Source organism: Lampetra fluviatilis, unplaced genomic scaffold (genome assembly GCF_964198595.1).
Source record: "Lampetra fluviatilis unplaced genomic scaffold, kcLamFluv1.1 SCAFFOLD_1060, whole genome shotgun sequence".
Taxonomy (NCBI): Eukaryota; Metazoa; Chordata; class Hyperoartia; order Petromyzontiformes; family Petromyzontidae; genus Lampetra; species Lampetra fluviatilis.
This window is the reverse complement of record NW_027620689.1, coordinates 5,448-20,000: the sequence shown is the minus strand read 5'-3', so window position 1 is coordinate 20,000 and position 14,553 is coordinate 5,448. Positions and strand designations below refer to the sequence as shown.

Below are 14,553 nucleotides of genomic sequence, written 5' to 3'. Positions count from 1 at the left end.
ATGGTGGTGAGGTGGTGGTGGTGAAGGTGGTGGTGGTGATGGTGGTGAAGGTGGTGGTGGTGGTGGTGGTGGTGATGGTGGTGGTGGTGATGGTGGTGGTGATGGTGGTGGTGATGGTGATGATGGTGGTGGTGGTGGTGGTAAAGGTGGTGGTGGTGTGGTGGTGTGGTGGTGTGATGGTGGTGGTGGTGGTGGTGGTGGTGGTGGTGGGTGGTGATGGTGGTGGTGGTGATAATGGTGGTGGTGGTGATGGTGGTGGTGGTGATGGTGGTGGTGTGGTGGTGGTGGTGGTGATGGTGGTGGTGTGGTGATGGTGGTGGTGGTGAAAGTGATGGTGGTGATGGTGGTGATGGTGGTGGTGTGGTGGTGGTCGTGGTGATGGTGGTGGTGTGGTGATGGTGGTGGTGGTGAAAGTGATGGTGGTGGTGGTGGTAGTGGTGGTGGTGATGGTGGTGGTGGTTAAGGTGGTGATGATGGTGGTGGTGGTGGTGATGATGTTGGTGGTGATGATGGTGGTGGTGGTGATGGTGGTGGTGTGGTGATGGATGGTGGTGGTGGTGGTGGTGGTGGTAGTGGTGGTGGTGATGGTGGTGGTGGTGGTGATGATGGTTAAGGTGGTGGTGGTGATGGTGGTGGTGGTGAAGGTGGTGGGTGGTGAAGGTGGTGGTGGTGGTGGTAATGGTGGTGGTGGTGATGATGGTTAAGGTTGGTGGTGGTGGTAGTGGTGGTGGTGAAGGTGGTGGTGGTGAAGATGGTGACGACGATGACGACGATGTTAATGATGATATTGATGACGATGATGGTGGTGATGATATTGATGACGATGATGGTGGTGATGATATTGATGACGATGATGGTGGTGATGATGACAATGATGATGTTGATGATGATATTGATGACGATGATGGTGGTGATGATATTGATGACGATAATGGTGGTGATGATGACAATGATGATGTTGACGATGGGAATTTCAGGAGATCAAACTTCCCCCCCCCCATCCTCACCTCATCCGAGTCGATTCCCCGGTCGCCATCGTCGTCGCCCTGCTCTCCCTTGGTCGACTCCATCTCCTCCTCGTCGTCCTCCTCCTCCACCTCCTCCACCTCCTCCTCCTCATCCTCCACCTCCTCTTCCATCTCCTCCACCTCCACCTCCTCCACCCCCTCCACCACCCTCCTCCTCCACCTCCTCCTTCACCTCCTCCTCCACCTCCACCTCCTCCACCTTCTCCTCCTCCACCTTCTCCTCGACCTCCTCCACCTTCTCCTCCACCTTCTCCTCCACCTTCTCCTCCTTCACCTCCTCCTCCACCTCCTCCACCTTCTCCTCCTCCACCTTCTCCTCGACCTCCTCCACCTTCTCCTCCACCTTCTCCTCCTTCACCTCCTCCTCCACCTCCACCTCCTCCACCCTCTCCACCTCCACCTCATCCTCCACCTCCTCCACCACCTCCTCATCTTCATCCTCGTCGTCGTCCTCGTCACCTGGTAGCGCCCTCACCTCATCGCTCCACAAAGACTTCCGATCTTCAGTTCGCAGTTCGATAACCACCTCCTCCTCCACCTCCTCCTGCTCCACCTCCACCTCCTCCACCTCCTCATCCACCTCCACCTCCTCCACCTCCACCTCCTCCACCTCCACCTCCTCCACCTCCTCCTCCACCTTCTTCTCCACATCCTCCACCTCCTCATCCACCTCCACCTCCTCCACCTTCTCCTCCACCTCCTTCTCCACATCCTCCACCTCCACCTCATCTTCATCCTCGTCGTCGTCGTCGTCCTCGTCACCTCGTAGCGTCATCACCTCGTCGCTCCATGAAAACTTCTGGTCTTCAGTTCGCAGTTCGATAACCACCTCCTCCTCCACCTCCTCCTGCTCCACCTCGTCCACCTCCTCCACCTCCTCCTCCTCCACCTCCACCACCTCCACCCTCTCCACCTCCTCCTCCACCTCCTCCACCTCCACCTCCTCCACCTCCTCCACCTTCTCCTCCACCACCTCCTCCACCTCCACCTCCTCCTCCACCTCCTCATCCTCCACCTCCTCCACCTCCTCCACCTCGTCCACCTTCTCCTCCTCCACCTCCTCCACCTCCTCCTCCTCTACCTCGTCCACCTTCTCGACCTCCTCCACCTCCTCCACCTCCTCCTCATCTCCCCCGAAGAGGTGGTGAGAAGTCGCCTGCAGGGCCGCTGTGATTTGCTCGATGGCCTCCTCCACCTCCACCACCTCCACCACCTCCACCCTCTCCACCTCCACCTCCTCCACCTCCTCCTCCACCTCCTCCACCTCCTCATCTCCCCCGACGAGGTGGTGAGAAGTCGCCTGCAGGGCCGCTGTGATTTTCTCGATGGCCTCCTCCACCTCCACCACCTCCACCCTCTCCACCTCCTCCACCTCCTCCACCTCCTCCACTTCCTGCTCCTCCACCTCCTCCACCTCCTCCACCTCCTCCTCCACGGCCGTCTTTGTGTCCCCGCCGGGGGAGGGGGCGGCTGCCTCTGGGTCGACCCGCGTCTCCTCCATCGACGCCTCAACGGCTCTTCCGTCGACTTGTACGGTGTCTTCAGTGGCTTCAACTTCAACATCTTCAGTGGCGTCAACTTCTTCAGCGTCTTCAGTGGCGTCAACTTCTTCAGCGTCTTCAGTTGCGTCAACTTCTTCAGCGGCTTGGGTTGCTTCAACCTTGTCAACGTCAACGTCTTCAGTTGCGTCAACTTCTTCAACGTCTTCAGCGGCTTTGGTTGCGTCAACTTCTTCAGTTGCGTCAACTTCAGCTTCTTCAGTTGCATCAACTTCAACGTCTTCAGTTGCGTGAACGTCTTCAGCAGCTTTGGTTGCTTCAACTTCAACTTCTTCAACTTCAACTTCTTCAAATTCAACGTCTTTGGTTGCGTCAACTTCTTCAGCGGCTCCAACTTCAACGTCTTCAGTGGCGTCAACTTCTTCAGCAGCTTGGGTTGCCTCAACCTCGTCAGATTCAACCTCTGCAGTTGCTTCAACTTCTTCGACAGCTTTAGTTGCTTCAACTTCTGCAGATTCCTCGGTTTCTTTGGCCTCGGTTTTGATTCCTTTGCCTTTGGATTCTTCAGTTTCTTCAAATTCAAGTTCAACTTCTGCAAGTTCAACTACGAGTTCTTTTTCTCCAGTGTCAACTTCAGGTCCAACTTCAAGCTCAACTTCAAGTTCAGCTTCTGCAAGTTCAACCATGGGTTCTTTTTCTCCAGTGTCAACTTCAGGTTCAGCTTCAAGTTCAACTTCAAGTTTATCTTGTTCAACTTCTTCAAGTTCAACTTCTTCAAGTTCAGCATCAGCCCCAACAACAGCGGCTTCCACCACCTCAACCTTGGCTTCTTCAATCACCACCTCCTCCACCACCTCCACCTCCACCACCTCCACCACCTCCTCCACCACCTCCTCCACCTCCGTCCTCTCACACTTCATCGCCTCCACCATCCGCATCTTCGTAGCCTTCCTCACCACCGCCGCCACCTCCACCTCCTCCTCCTCCACCTCCACCACCTCCACCACCTCCTCCACCTCCGTCCTCTCACACTTCATCGCCTCCACCATCCGCATCTTCGTAGCCTTCCTCACCACCGCCGCCACCTCCACCTCCTCCTCCTCCACCTCCACCACCTCCACCACCTCCTCCACCTCCGTCCTCTCACACTTCATCGCCTCCACCATCCGCATCTTCGTAGCCTTCCTCACCACCGCCGCCACCTCCACCTCCTCCTCCGCGTCTTTCTTCACAACCTCCTGCTTCAACTTCTTCGACACAACCTCTTTCGCGGGAACATCCTTCTCCGCCCTCCTCACAACCTCCACCTCCTCCACCTCCTCCACCTCCTCCACCTCGTCCACGAGGGAGGCGTAGGATGGAGGAGGCGACGACTCCGTTCCCCTCTCTGGGTGAAACACAGGGACGATCTCCTCCTCCTCCACCACCTCCCCTAACTCCTCCTCCTCCTCATCATCATCCTCCTCCTCATCCTGCACCTCTTCAGGGCCAGCCTTAGGGGCTCTGGGTTCTTCCTTGGGGGTCTTAGGGGTCGTAGGTTCTTCCTTAGACGCAATCTTAGGGTCTTCCTTAGACACGGTCTTAGGGGTTGTAGGTTCTTGCTTAGACACGGTCTTAGGGTCTTCCTTAGACACGATCTTAGGGGTTGTAGGTTCTTGCTTAGACACGATCTTAGGGTCTTCCTTAGACACGGTCTTAGGGGTCGTAGGTTCTTCCTTAGACACGATCTTAGGGGTCGTAGGTTCTTGCTTAGACACGATCTTAGGGTCTTCCTTAGACACGATCTTAGGGGTCGTAGGTTGTTCCTTAGACACGATCTTAGGTTCTTCCTTAGACACGATCTTAGGGGTCGTAGGTTCTTCCTTAGACACGATCTTAGGTTCTTCCTTAGACACGATCTTAGGGGTCGTAGGTTCTTCCTTAGACACGATCTTAGGGCTCGTAGGTACTTCCTTAGACACGATCTTAGGTTCTTCCTTAGACACGGTCTTAGGGGTCGTAGGTTGTTCCTTAGACACGGTCTTAGGGGTCTTAGGTTCTTCCTTAGACACGATCTTAGGGGTCTTAGGTTCTTCCTTAGACACGATCTTAGGTTCTTCCTTAGACACGATCTTAGGGGTCTTAGGTTCTTCCTTAGACACGATCTTAGGGTCTTCCTTAGACACGATCTTAGGGGTTGTAGGTTCCTCCTTAGACACGATCTTAGGGGTCTTAGGTTCTTCCTTAGACACGATCTTAGGTTCTTCCTTAGACACGATCTTAGGGGTCTTAGGTTCTTCCTTAGACACGATCTTAGGTTCTTCCTTAGACACGGTCTTAGGGGTCGTAGGTTGTTCCTTAGATACGGTCTTAGGGGTCTTAGGTTCTTCCTTAGACACGATCTTAGGGGTCTTAGGTTCTTCCTTAGACACGATCTTAGGTTCTTCCTTAGACACGATCTTAGGGGTCTTAGGTTCTTCCTTAGACACGATCTTAGGTTTTTCCTTAGACACGGTCTTAAGGGTCGTAGGTTCTTCCTTAGACACGATCTTAGGGGTCGTAGGTTCTTCCTTAGACACGATCTTAGGGTCTTCCTTAGACACGATCTTAGGGGTCTTAGGTTCTTCCTTAGACACGATCTTAGGTTCTTCCTTAGACACGATCTTAGGGGTCGTAGGTTCTTCCTTAGACACGATCTTAGGTTCTTCCTTAGACACGATCTTAGGGGTCTTAGGTTCTTCCTTAGACACGATCTTAGGTTCTTCCTTAGACACGGTCTTAGGGGTCGTAGGTTGTTCCTTAGATACGGTCTTAGGGGTCTTAGGTTCTTCCTTAGACACGATCTTAGGGGTCTTAGGTTCTTCCTTAGACACGATCTTAGGTTCTTCCTTAGACACGATCTTAGGGGTCTTAGGTTCTTCCTTAGACACGATCTTAGGGTCTTCCTTAGACACGATCTTAGGGGTTGTAGGTTCCTCCTTAGACACGATCTTAGGGGTCTTAGGTTCTTCCTTAGACACGCTCTTAGGTTCTTCCTTAGACACGATCTTAGGGGTTGTAGGTTCCTCCTTAGACACGATCTTACGGGTCTTAGGTTGTTCCTTAGACACGATCTTAGGGGTCGTAGGTTCTTCCTTAGACACGATCGTAGGGGTCTTAGGTTCTTCCTTAGACACGATCTTAGGGGTCATAGGTTCTTCCTTAGACACGATCTTAGGGGTCGTAGGTTCTTCCTTAGACACGATCTTAGGGCTCGTAGGTTGTTCCTTAGACACGATCTTAGGGGTCGTAGGTTGTTCCTTAGACACGATCTTAGGGGTCATAGGTTCTTCCTTAGACACGATCTTAGGGGTCGTAGGTTGTTCCTTAGACACGATCTTAGGGGTTGTAGGTTCTTGCTTAGACACGATCTTAGGAGTTGTAGGTTCTTGCTTAGACACAATCTTAGGGGTCATAGGTTGTTCCTTAGACACGATCTTAGGGGTCATAGGTAGTTCCTTAGACACGATCTTAGGGGTTGTAGGTTCTTGCTTAGACACGATCTTAGGAGTTGTAGGTTCTTGCTTAGACACGATCTTAGGGGTTGTAGGTTCTTGCTTAGACACGCTCTTAGGTTTTTCCTTAGACACAGTCTTAGGGGTCATAGGTTCCTCCTTAGACACGATCTTAGGGGTCGTAGGTTGTTCCTTAGACACGATCTTAGGTTCATGCTTAGACACGGTCTTAGGGGTCGTAGGTTCTTGCTTAGACACAGTCTTAGGGGTCTTAGGTTCTTCCTTCGACACGATCTTAGGGGTCTTAGGGTCTTCCTTAGACACGATCTTAGGGGTCGTAGGTTCTTCCTTAGACACGATCTTAGGGGTTGTAGGTTCTTCCTTAGACACGATCTTAGGGGTCGTAGGTTCTTCCTTAGACACGATCTTAGGGGTCGTAGGTTCTTCCTTAGACACGATCTTAGGGGTTGTAGGTTCTTCCTTAGACACGATCTTAGGGGTCGTAGGTTGTTCCTTAGACACGATCTTAGGGGTTGTAGGTTCTTCCTTAGACACGATCTTAGGGCTCGTAGGTTGTTCCTTAGACACGATCTTAGGGGTTGTAGGTTCTTCCTTAGACACGATCTTAGGGCTCGTAGGTTGTTCCTTAGACACGATCTTAGGGGTCGTAGGTTCTTCCTTAGACACGATCTTAGGGCTCGTAGGTTGTTCCTTAGACACGATCTTAGGGGTTGTAGGTTCTTCCTTAGACACGATCTTAGGGCTCGTAGGTTGTTCCTTAGACACGATCTTAGGGGTCGTAGGTTCTTCCTTAGACACGATCTTAGGGGTCGTAGGTTCTTTCTTGGACACAATCTTAGGACTTGGAGGGATGGGAACTCTTCCCTCCTCCCCGTCCAGTAGCTTCCTGCACCAGAAAGAAATTCACAGACTGTGACGAGTCTATGGGTCTCTGTGTGGTGGTGAGTCTATGGGTCTCTGTGTGGTGGTGAATCTGTGGGTCTCTGTGTGGTGGTGGTGAGTCTATGGGTCTCTGTGTGGTGGTGAGTCTCTGGGTCTCTGTGTGGTGGTGGTGAGTCTATGGGTCTCTGTGTGGTGATGAATCTATGGGTCTCTGTGTAGTGGTGGTGAGTCTATGGGTCTCTGTGTAGTGGTGGTGAGTCTATGGGTCTCTGTGTGGTGGTGGTGAGTCTATGGGTCTCTGTGTGGTGATGAATCTATGGGTCTCTGTGTAGTGGTGGCGAGTCTATGGGTCTCTGTGTGGTGGTGGTGAGTCTATGGGTCTCTGTGTGGTGATGAATCTATGGGTCTCTGTGTGGTGGTGGTGAGTCTATGGGTCTCTGTGTGGTGGTGAGTCTCTGGGTCTCTGTGTGGTGGTGGTGAGTCTATGGGTCTCTGTGTGGTGATGAATATATGGGTCTCTGTGTAGTGGTGGTGAGTCTATGGGTCTCTGTGTAGTGGTGGTGAGTCTATGGGTCTCTGTGTGGTGGTGAGTCTTTGGGTCTCTGTGTGGTGGTGGTGAGTCTGTGGGTCTCTGTGTGGTGGTGGTGAGTCTGTGGGTCTCTGTGTGGTGGTGAGTCTATGGGTCTCTGTGTAGTGGTGGTGAGTCTATGGGTCTCTGTGTGGTGGTGAGTCTTTGGGTCTCTGTGTGGTGGTGATGAGTCTATGGGTCTCTGTGTGATGATGAGTCTATGGGTCTCTGTGTGGTGGTGATGAGTCTATGGGTCTCTGTGTGATGATGATGAGTCTATGGGTCTCTGTGTGATGATGAGTCTATGGGTCTCTGTGTGGTGGTGATGAGTCTATGGGTCTCTGTGTGGTGGTGGTGAGTCTATGGGTCTCTGTGTAGTGGTGGTGAGTCTATGGGTCTCTGTGTGGTGATGAGTCTATGGGTCTCTGTGTGGTGGTGAGTCTATGGGTCTCTGTGTGGTGATGAGTCTATGGGTCTCTGTGTGGTGGTGGTGAGTCTATGGGTCTCTGTGTGGTGGTGATGAGTCTATGGGTCTCTGTGTGGTGGTGGTGAGTCTATGGGTCTCTGTGTAGTGGTGGTGAGTCTATGGGTCTCTGTGTGGTGATGAGTCTATGGGTCTCTGTGTGGTGATGAGTCTATGGGTCTCTGTGTGGTGGTGGTGAGTCTGTGGGTCTCTGTGTGGTGGTGAGTCTCTGGGTCTCTGTGTGGTGGTGGTGAGTCTATGGGTCTCTGTGTGGTGGTGAGTCTCTGGGTCTCTGTGTGGTGGTGGTGAGTCTATGGGTCTCTGTGTGGTGGTGAGTCTATGGGTCTCTGTGTGGTGGTGGTGAGTCTCTGGGTCTCTGTGTGGTGGTGGTGAGTCTATGGGTCTCTGTGTGGTGGTGAGTCTATGGGTCTCTGTGTGATGATGAGTCTGTGGGTCTCTGTGTGGTGGTGGTGAGTCTTTGGGTCTCTGTGTGGTGGTGGTGAGTCTATGGGTCTCTGTGTGGTGGTGGTGATGAGTCTCTGGGTCTTCGCGTTCTGTAAGGGAGCTCGCACCTTGACCAACTCACCCACCTGTACATGGAGATCTCATTGTCCAGAGCCATCTTGGCGTTGAGCGTCTGCTGGTACCGCTGCAGCTGCGAGTGAATCTCCCCCGCGGACACAGCGCAGGTGGCCCTCCAGGGTCGAGATCACCTCCTGCACCACGTCGTCACCATCGTCACCATCACCATCATCATTGTTACCATCGTCAGCATCACCATCATCGTCACCATCATCACCGTCATCACCATCGTCACCATCATCGTCACCGTCATCACCATCATCGTCATCGTCATCGTCACCGTCATCACCATCATCGTCACCATCATCGTCACCGTCATCACCATCGTCACCATCATCGTCACCGTCATCACCATCATCGTCACCATCATCGTCACCGTCATCACCATCATCGTCGCCATCATCGTCACCGTCATCACCATCGTCACCATCGTCATCGTCATCACCATCGTCACCATCATCACCGTCCACATCATCACCATCAGCGTCACCATTGTCACCATCATCATCGTCACCATCACCATCGTCACCATCACCATCGTCACCATCGTCATCACCGTCATCATCATCGTCATCGTCGTCACCATCATCATCGTCACCATCGTCACCATCATCGTCACCATTATCATCGTCACCATCACCATCGTCACCATCGTCATCACCGTCATCATCATCGTCATCGTCGTCACCATCATTATCGTCACCATCGTCACCATCATCGTCACCATTATCATCGTCACCATCACCATCACCATCGTCACCATCGTCATCACCGTCATCATCATCGTCATTGTCGTCACCATCATTATCGTCACCATCGTCACCATCATCGTCACCATCACCATCGTCACCACCACCATCATCATCACCACCTCCACTGAATGTGTGTGGGAGGGGGGGGGACCCGGAGAGAAAAATCCACGCAGCGGCCACCACGGGGAGAGAGACGCAGACAGCAGCAGCAGCAGCAGCATCATCATCAGCAAGCGTCGTCACGACCTCCTGCGTACCAGGCGAGGTAGTCAACATCTCCTAGCTGCTTGCACCTGATTGGTCGCGAGTGTCACCCCCCCCCTTGACCCCCCCCCCCCCCGCTACTCGCACCTGATTGGTCGCCAGTGTCACCCCCCCCCTTGAACCCCCCCCCCCGCTACTCGCACCTGATTGGTCGCGAGTGTCACCCCCCCCTTGAACCCCCCCCCCCGCTACTCGCACCTGATTGGTCGCGAGTGTCACCCCCCCCTTGAACCCCCCCCCCCGCTACTCGCACCTGATTGGTCGCGAGTGTCACCCCCCCCCCCCTTGAACCCCCCCCGCTACTCGCACCTGATTGGTCGCGAGTGTCACCCCCCCCTTGAACCCCCCCCCCCGCTACTCGCACCTGATTGGTCGCGAGTGTCACCCCCCCCTTGAACCCCCCCCCCCGCTACTCGCACCTGATTGGTCGCGAGTGTCACCCCCCCCTTGAACCCCCCCCCCCCGCTACTCGCACCTGATTGGTCGCGAGTGTCACCCCCCCCCCCTTGAACCCCCCCCGCTACTCGCACCTGATTGGTCGCGAGTGTCACCCCCCCCTTGAACCCCCCCCCCCGCTACTCGCACCTGATTGGTCGCGAGTGTCACCCCCCCCCCTTGAACCCCCCCCGCTACTCGCACCTGATTGGCCGCGAGTGTCACCCCCCCCCCTTGAACCCCCCCCGCTACTTGCACCTGATTGGCCGCGAGTGTCACCCCCCCCCCTTGAACCCCCCCCACTACTCGCACCTGATTGGCCGCGAGTGTCACCCCCCCCCCTTGAACCCCCCCCCGCTACTCGCACCTGATTGGTCGCGAGTGTCACCCCCCCCCCTTGAACCCCCCCGCTACTTGCACCTGATTGGTCGCGAGTGTCACCCCCCCCCCTTGAACCCCCCCGCTACTTGCACCTGATTGGTCGCAAGTGTCACCCCCCCCCTTGATCCCCCCCCGCTACTCGCACCTGATTGGTCGCGAGTGTCACCCCCCCCCCTTGAACCCCCCCCCGCTACTTGCACCTGATTGGTCGCGAGTGTCACCCCCCCCCCCTTGATCCCCCCCCGCTACTTGCACCTGATTGGTCGCGAGTGTCACCCCCCCCCCTTGATCCCCCCCCCGCTACTTGCACCTGATTGGCCACGAGTGTCACCCCCCCCCTTGAACCCCCCCCCCGCTACTTGCACCTGATTGGCCACGAGTGTCACCCCCCCCCCCCTTGAACCCCCCCCCCGCTACTTGCACCTGATTGGCCACGAGTGTCACCCCCCCCCCCCTTGAACCCCCCCCCCCGTTACTTGCACCTGATTGGCCACGAGTGTCACCCCCCCCTTGAACCCCCCCCCCGCTACTTGCACCTGATTGGCCACGAGTGTCACCCCCCCCCCCCTTGAACCCCCCCCCGCTACTTGCACCTGATTGGTCGCGAGTGTCACCCCCCCCCCCCTTGAACCCCCCCCCGCTACTTGCACCTGATTGGCCACGAGTGTCACCCCCCCCCCCTTGAACCCCCCCCCCCGCTACTTGCACCTGATTGGTCGCGAGTGTCACCCCCCCCCCCTTGAACCCCCCCCCGCTACTTGCACCTGATTGGCCACGAGTGTCACCCCCCCCCCCTTGAACCCCCCCCCCCCGCTACTTGCACCTGATTGGTCGCGAGTGTCACCCCCCCCCTTGAACCCCCCCCGCTACTTGCACCTGATTGGCCACGAGTGTCACCCCCCCCCCCCTTGAACCCCCCCCCCCGCTACTTGCACCTGATTGGTCGCGAGTGTCACCCCCCCCCCTTGAACCCCCCCCCCGCTACTCGCACCTGATTGGCCACGAGTGTCACCCCCCCCTTGAACCCCCCCCCCGCTACTTGCACCTGATTGGTCGCGAGTGTCACCCCCCCCCCCTTGAACCCCCCCCCCGCTACTTGCACCTGATTGGCCACGAGTGTCACCCCCCCCTTGAACCCCCCCCCCGCTACTTGCACCTGATTGGTCTGATTGGTCGCGAGTGTCACCCCCCCCCCCTTGAACCCCCCCCCCCGCTACTCGCACCTGATTGGCCGCGAGTGTCACCCCCCCCTTGAACCCCCCCCGCTACTCGCACCTGATTGGTCGCGAGTGTCACCCCCCCCCCCCTTGAACCCCCCCCCCGCTACTTGCACCTGATTGGCCACGAGTGTCACCCCCCCATTGAACCCCCCCCCCGCTACTTGCACCTGATTGGTCGCGAGTGTCACCCCCCCCCCCCTGAACCCCCCCCACTACTTGCACCTGATTGGTCGCGAGTGTCACCCCCCCCCCCCTTGAACCCCCCCCGTTACTCGCACCTGATTGGTCGCGAGTGTCACCCCCCCCCCTTGAACCCCCCCCCGCTACTCGCACCTGATTGGTCGCGAGTGTCACCCCCCCCCTTGAACCCCCCCCCGCTACTTGCACCTGATTGGTCGCGAGTGTCACCCCCCCCCCTTGAACCCCCCCCCCGCTACTCGCACCTGATTGGTCGCGAGTGTCACCCCCCCCCCCTTGAACCCCCCCCCGCTACTTGCACCTGATTGGTCGCGAGTGTCACCCCCCCCTTGAACCCCCCCCCCCCCGCTACTTGCACCTGATTGGTCGCGAGTGTCACCCCCCCCTTGAACCCCCCCCCGCTACTTGCACCTGATTGGTCGCGAGTGTCACCCCCCCCTTGAACCCCCCCCGCTACTCGCACCTGATTGGCCGCGAGCGCGTCCACGTGGTCCTCGCCCCGCCTGCTGCGCTGCAGAGCCAGCGAGTCCGCCAGGCGGCGCTGCGACTCCGACTCGCGCACCGCGACTCGGAGAGACGCGCCCAGAGACGCGAGCGAGACGCGGCCCTGCGGGGTGAGGGGCACAGTGGTGAGGGTGAGGGGGTGAGGGGCACAGTGGTGAGGGTGAGGGGGTGAGGGGGTGAGGGGGTGAGGGTGGTGAGGGTGAGGTACACAGTGGTGAGGGGCACAGTGGTGAGGGTGGTGAGGGGCACAGTGGTGAGGGTGAGGGGGTGGTGAGAGAGACGCGGCCCTGTGTGGTGAGAGTGGTGGTGGTAGTGAGGGGGGTGAGGGGGGTGGTGGTGAGGGGGGTGGTGGGGGTGGTGAGGGTGGTGGTGACGGGGGTGAGGGGGGTGGTGGTGGGGAGGGTGGTGGTGGTGAGGGTGGTGGTGACGGGGGTGAGGGGGGTGGTGAGAGTAGTGGTGGTGGTAGGGGTGGTGGTGGGGGTGGTGAGGGTGGTGGTGGGGGTGGTGAGGGTGGTGAGGGTGGTGGTGAGGGTGGTGACAATGTTTAACCTCCTCCCCCCCCCGCACCTCTTTAATCATCTTCTCATTCTCGGCCAGAGCCGCCTCCACCTCCTCCACCACCTCCACCTCCTCCACCTCCATCTCGTCGTCCCCTCGCTGGGACTCCTTCGATGGCTGAAGCCCCCTCAGCGTGGCCAACAGATCCTGCTGGGGGTCACGAGATTATCCACTCACCCACCAAGTCACTCACCAAGTCACTCACCCACCCACTCACCCACCCACTCACCCACCCACTCACCCACTCATCCACCCACCCACTCACCCACTCACCCACCCACTCACCCACTCACCCACCCACTCACCCACCCACTCACCCACTCACCCACCCACCCACTCACCCACCCACTCACTCACCCACTCACTCACCCACTCACCCACCCACTCACTCACCCACTCACCCACCCACTCACCCACCCACCCACTCATCCACTCACCCACTCACCCACTCACCCACCCACTCACCCACTCACCCACCCACTCACCCACCCACTCACCCACTCACCCACCCACCCACTCACCCACTCACCCACCCACCCACTCACTCACCCACTCACCCACCCACTCACTCACCCACTCACCTACCCACTCACCCACCCACCCACTCATCCACTCACCCACTCACCCACCAACTCACTCACCCACACACTCACCCACCCACCACTCACCCACCCACCCACTCACCCACTCACCCACCCACTCACTCACCCACCCATCCACTCACCCACTCACTAACCCACCCACCCACTCACCCACTCACTCACCCACTCACTCACCCACTCACCCACTCACTCACCCACCCACTCACCCACCCACTCACCCACTCACCCACCCACTCACCCACCCACCCACCCACTCACCCCACTCACTCACTCACTCACCCACCCATCCACTCACCCACCCATCCACTCACCCACTCACTAACCCACCCACCCACTCACTCACCCACTCACTCACCCACTGCACTCACCCACCCACCCACCCACTCACCCCCACTCACTCACCCACCCATCCACTCACCCACTCAACCCACCCACCCACTCACCCACCGACCCACCCACTCACCCACTCACCCACTCACTCCACTCACTCACCCACTCACCCACTCTCACCCACTCACTCACCCACCCACTCACCCACCCACCCACCCACCCACTCACCTACCCCACTCACCTCACCACCCATCCATCCACTCACCCACTCACTAACCCACCCACCCACTACCACCCGCTCACCCACTCACCCACCCACTCATCCACCCACCCACTCACCCACCCACCACTCACCCACCCATCCACTCACCCACTCACTAACCCACCCACCCACTCACTCACCCACTCACTCACCCACTCACTCACCCACCCACCCACTCACCCACCCACCCACTCACTCACTCACCCACCCATCCACTCACCCACTCACTCTCCCACTCACTCACCCACCCACCCACTCACCCACCCACTCACTCACTCACCCACCCATCCACTCACCCACTCACTCACCCACCCACTCACCCACCCACTCACCCACCCACCCACCCACCCACTCACCCACCCACTCACCCACCCATCCACTCACCCACTCACTAACCCACCCACCCACTCACCCACCCGCTCACCCACTCACCCACCCACCCACTCACCCACCCACTCACTCACCCACCCATCCACTCACCCACTCACTAACCCACCCACCCACTCACTCACCCACTCACTCACACCCACT

At 57.6% G+C, this 14,553-nt stretch overlaps 2 protein-coding genes across 2 annotated transcripts in view; both read right to left on the bottom strand.

Moving 5' to 3' along the window:
* Positions 1–2,466, bottom strand: part of LOC144954263 (uncharacterized) — a gene marked incomplete at both ends in the record, with an annotated part of 5,691 nt that extends 3,225 nt beyond the window's left edge. Inside the window, 3 exons of the mRNA XM_078884798.1 lie at positions 1,207–1,272; positions 1,582–1,716; positions 2,110–2,466. Of these exons, the coding sequence (XP_078740924.1) occupies positions 1,207–1,272; positions 1,582–1,716; positions 2,110–2,466 (558 nt within the window). The remainder of the gene's footprint in view (positions 1–1,206; positions 1,273–1,581; positions 1,717–2,109) is intronic.
* Positions 2,467–2,468: 2 nt separating this feature from the next.
* LOC144954262 (uncharacterized) lies at positions 2,469–12,389 on the bottom strand (the record flags this gene model as incomplete). Its single annotated transcript, XM_078884797.1, has 5 exons — positions 12,230–12,389; positions 8,525–8,650; positions 6,259–6,907; positions 3,643–3,861; positions 2,469–3,131 (listed from the first exon to the last, which is right to left on the bottom strand). Coding segments are annotated over exons 2-5 (1,563 nt in total), but the record flags the coding sequence as incomplete, so codon positions are not given.
* Between the last annotated feature and the right edge of the window lie 2,164 nt (positions 12,390–14,553).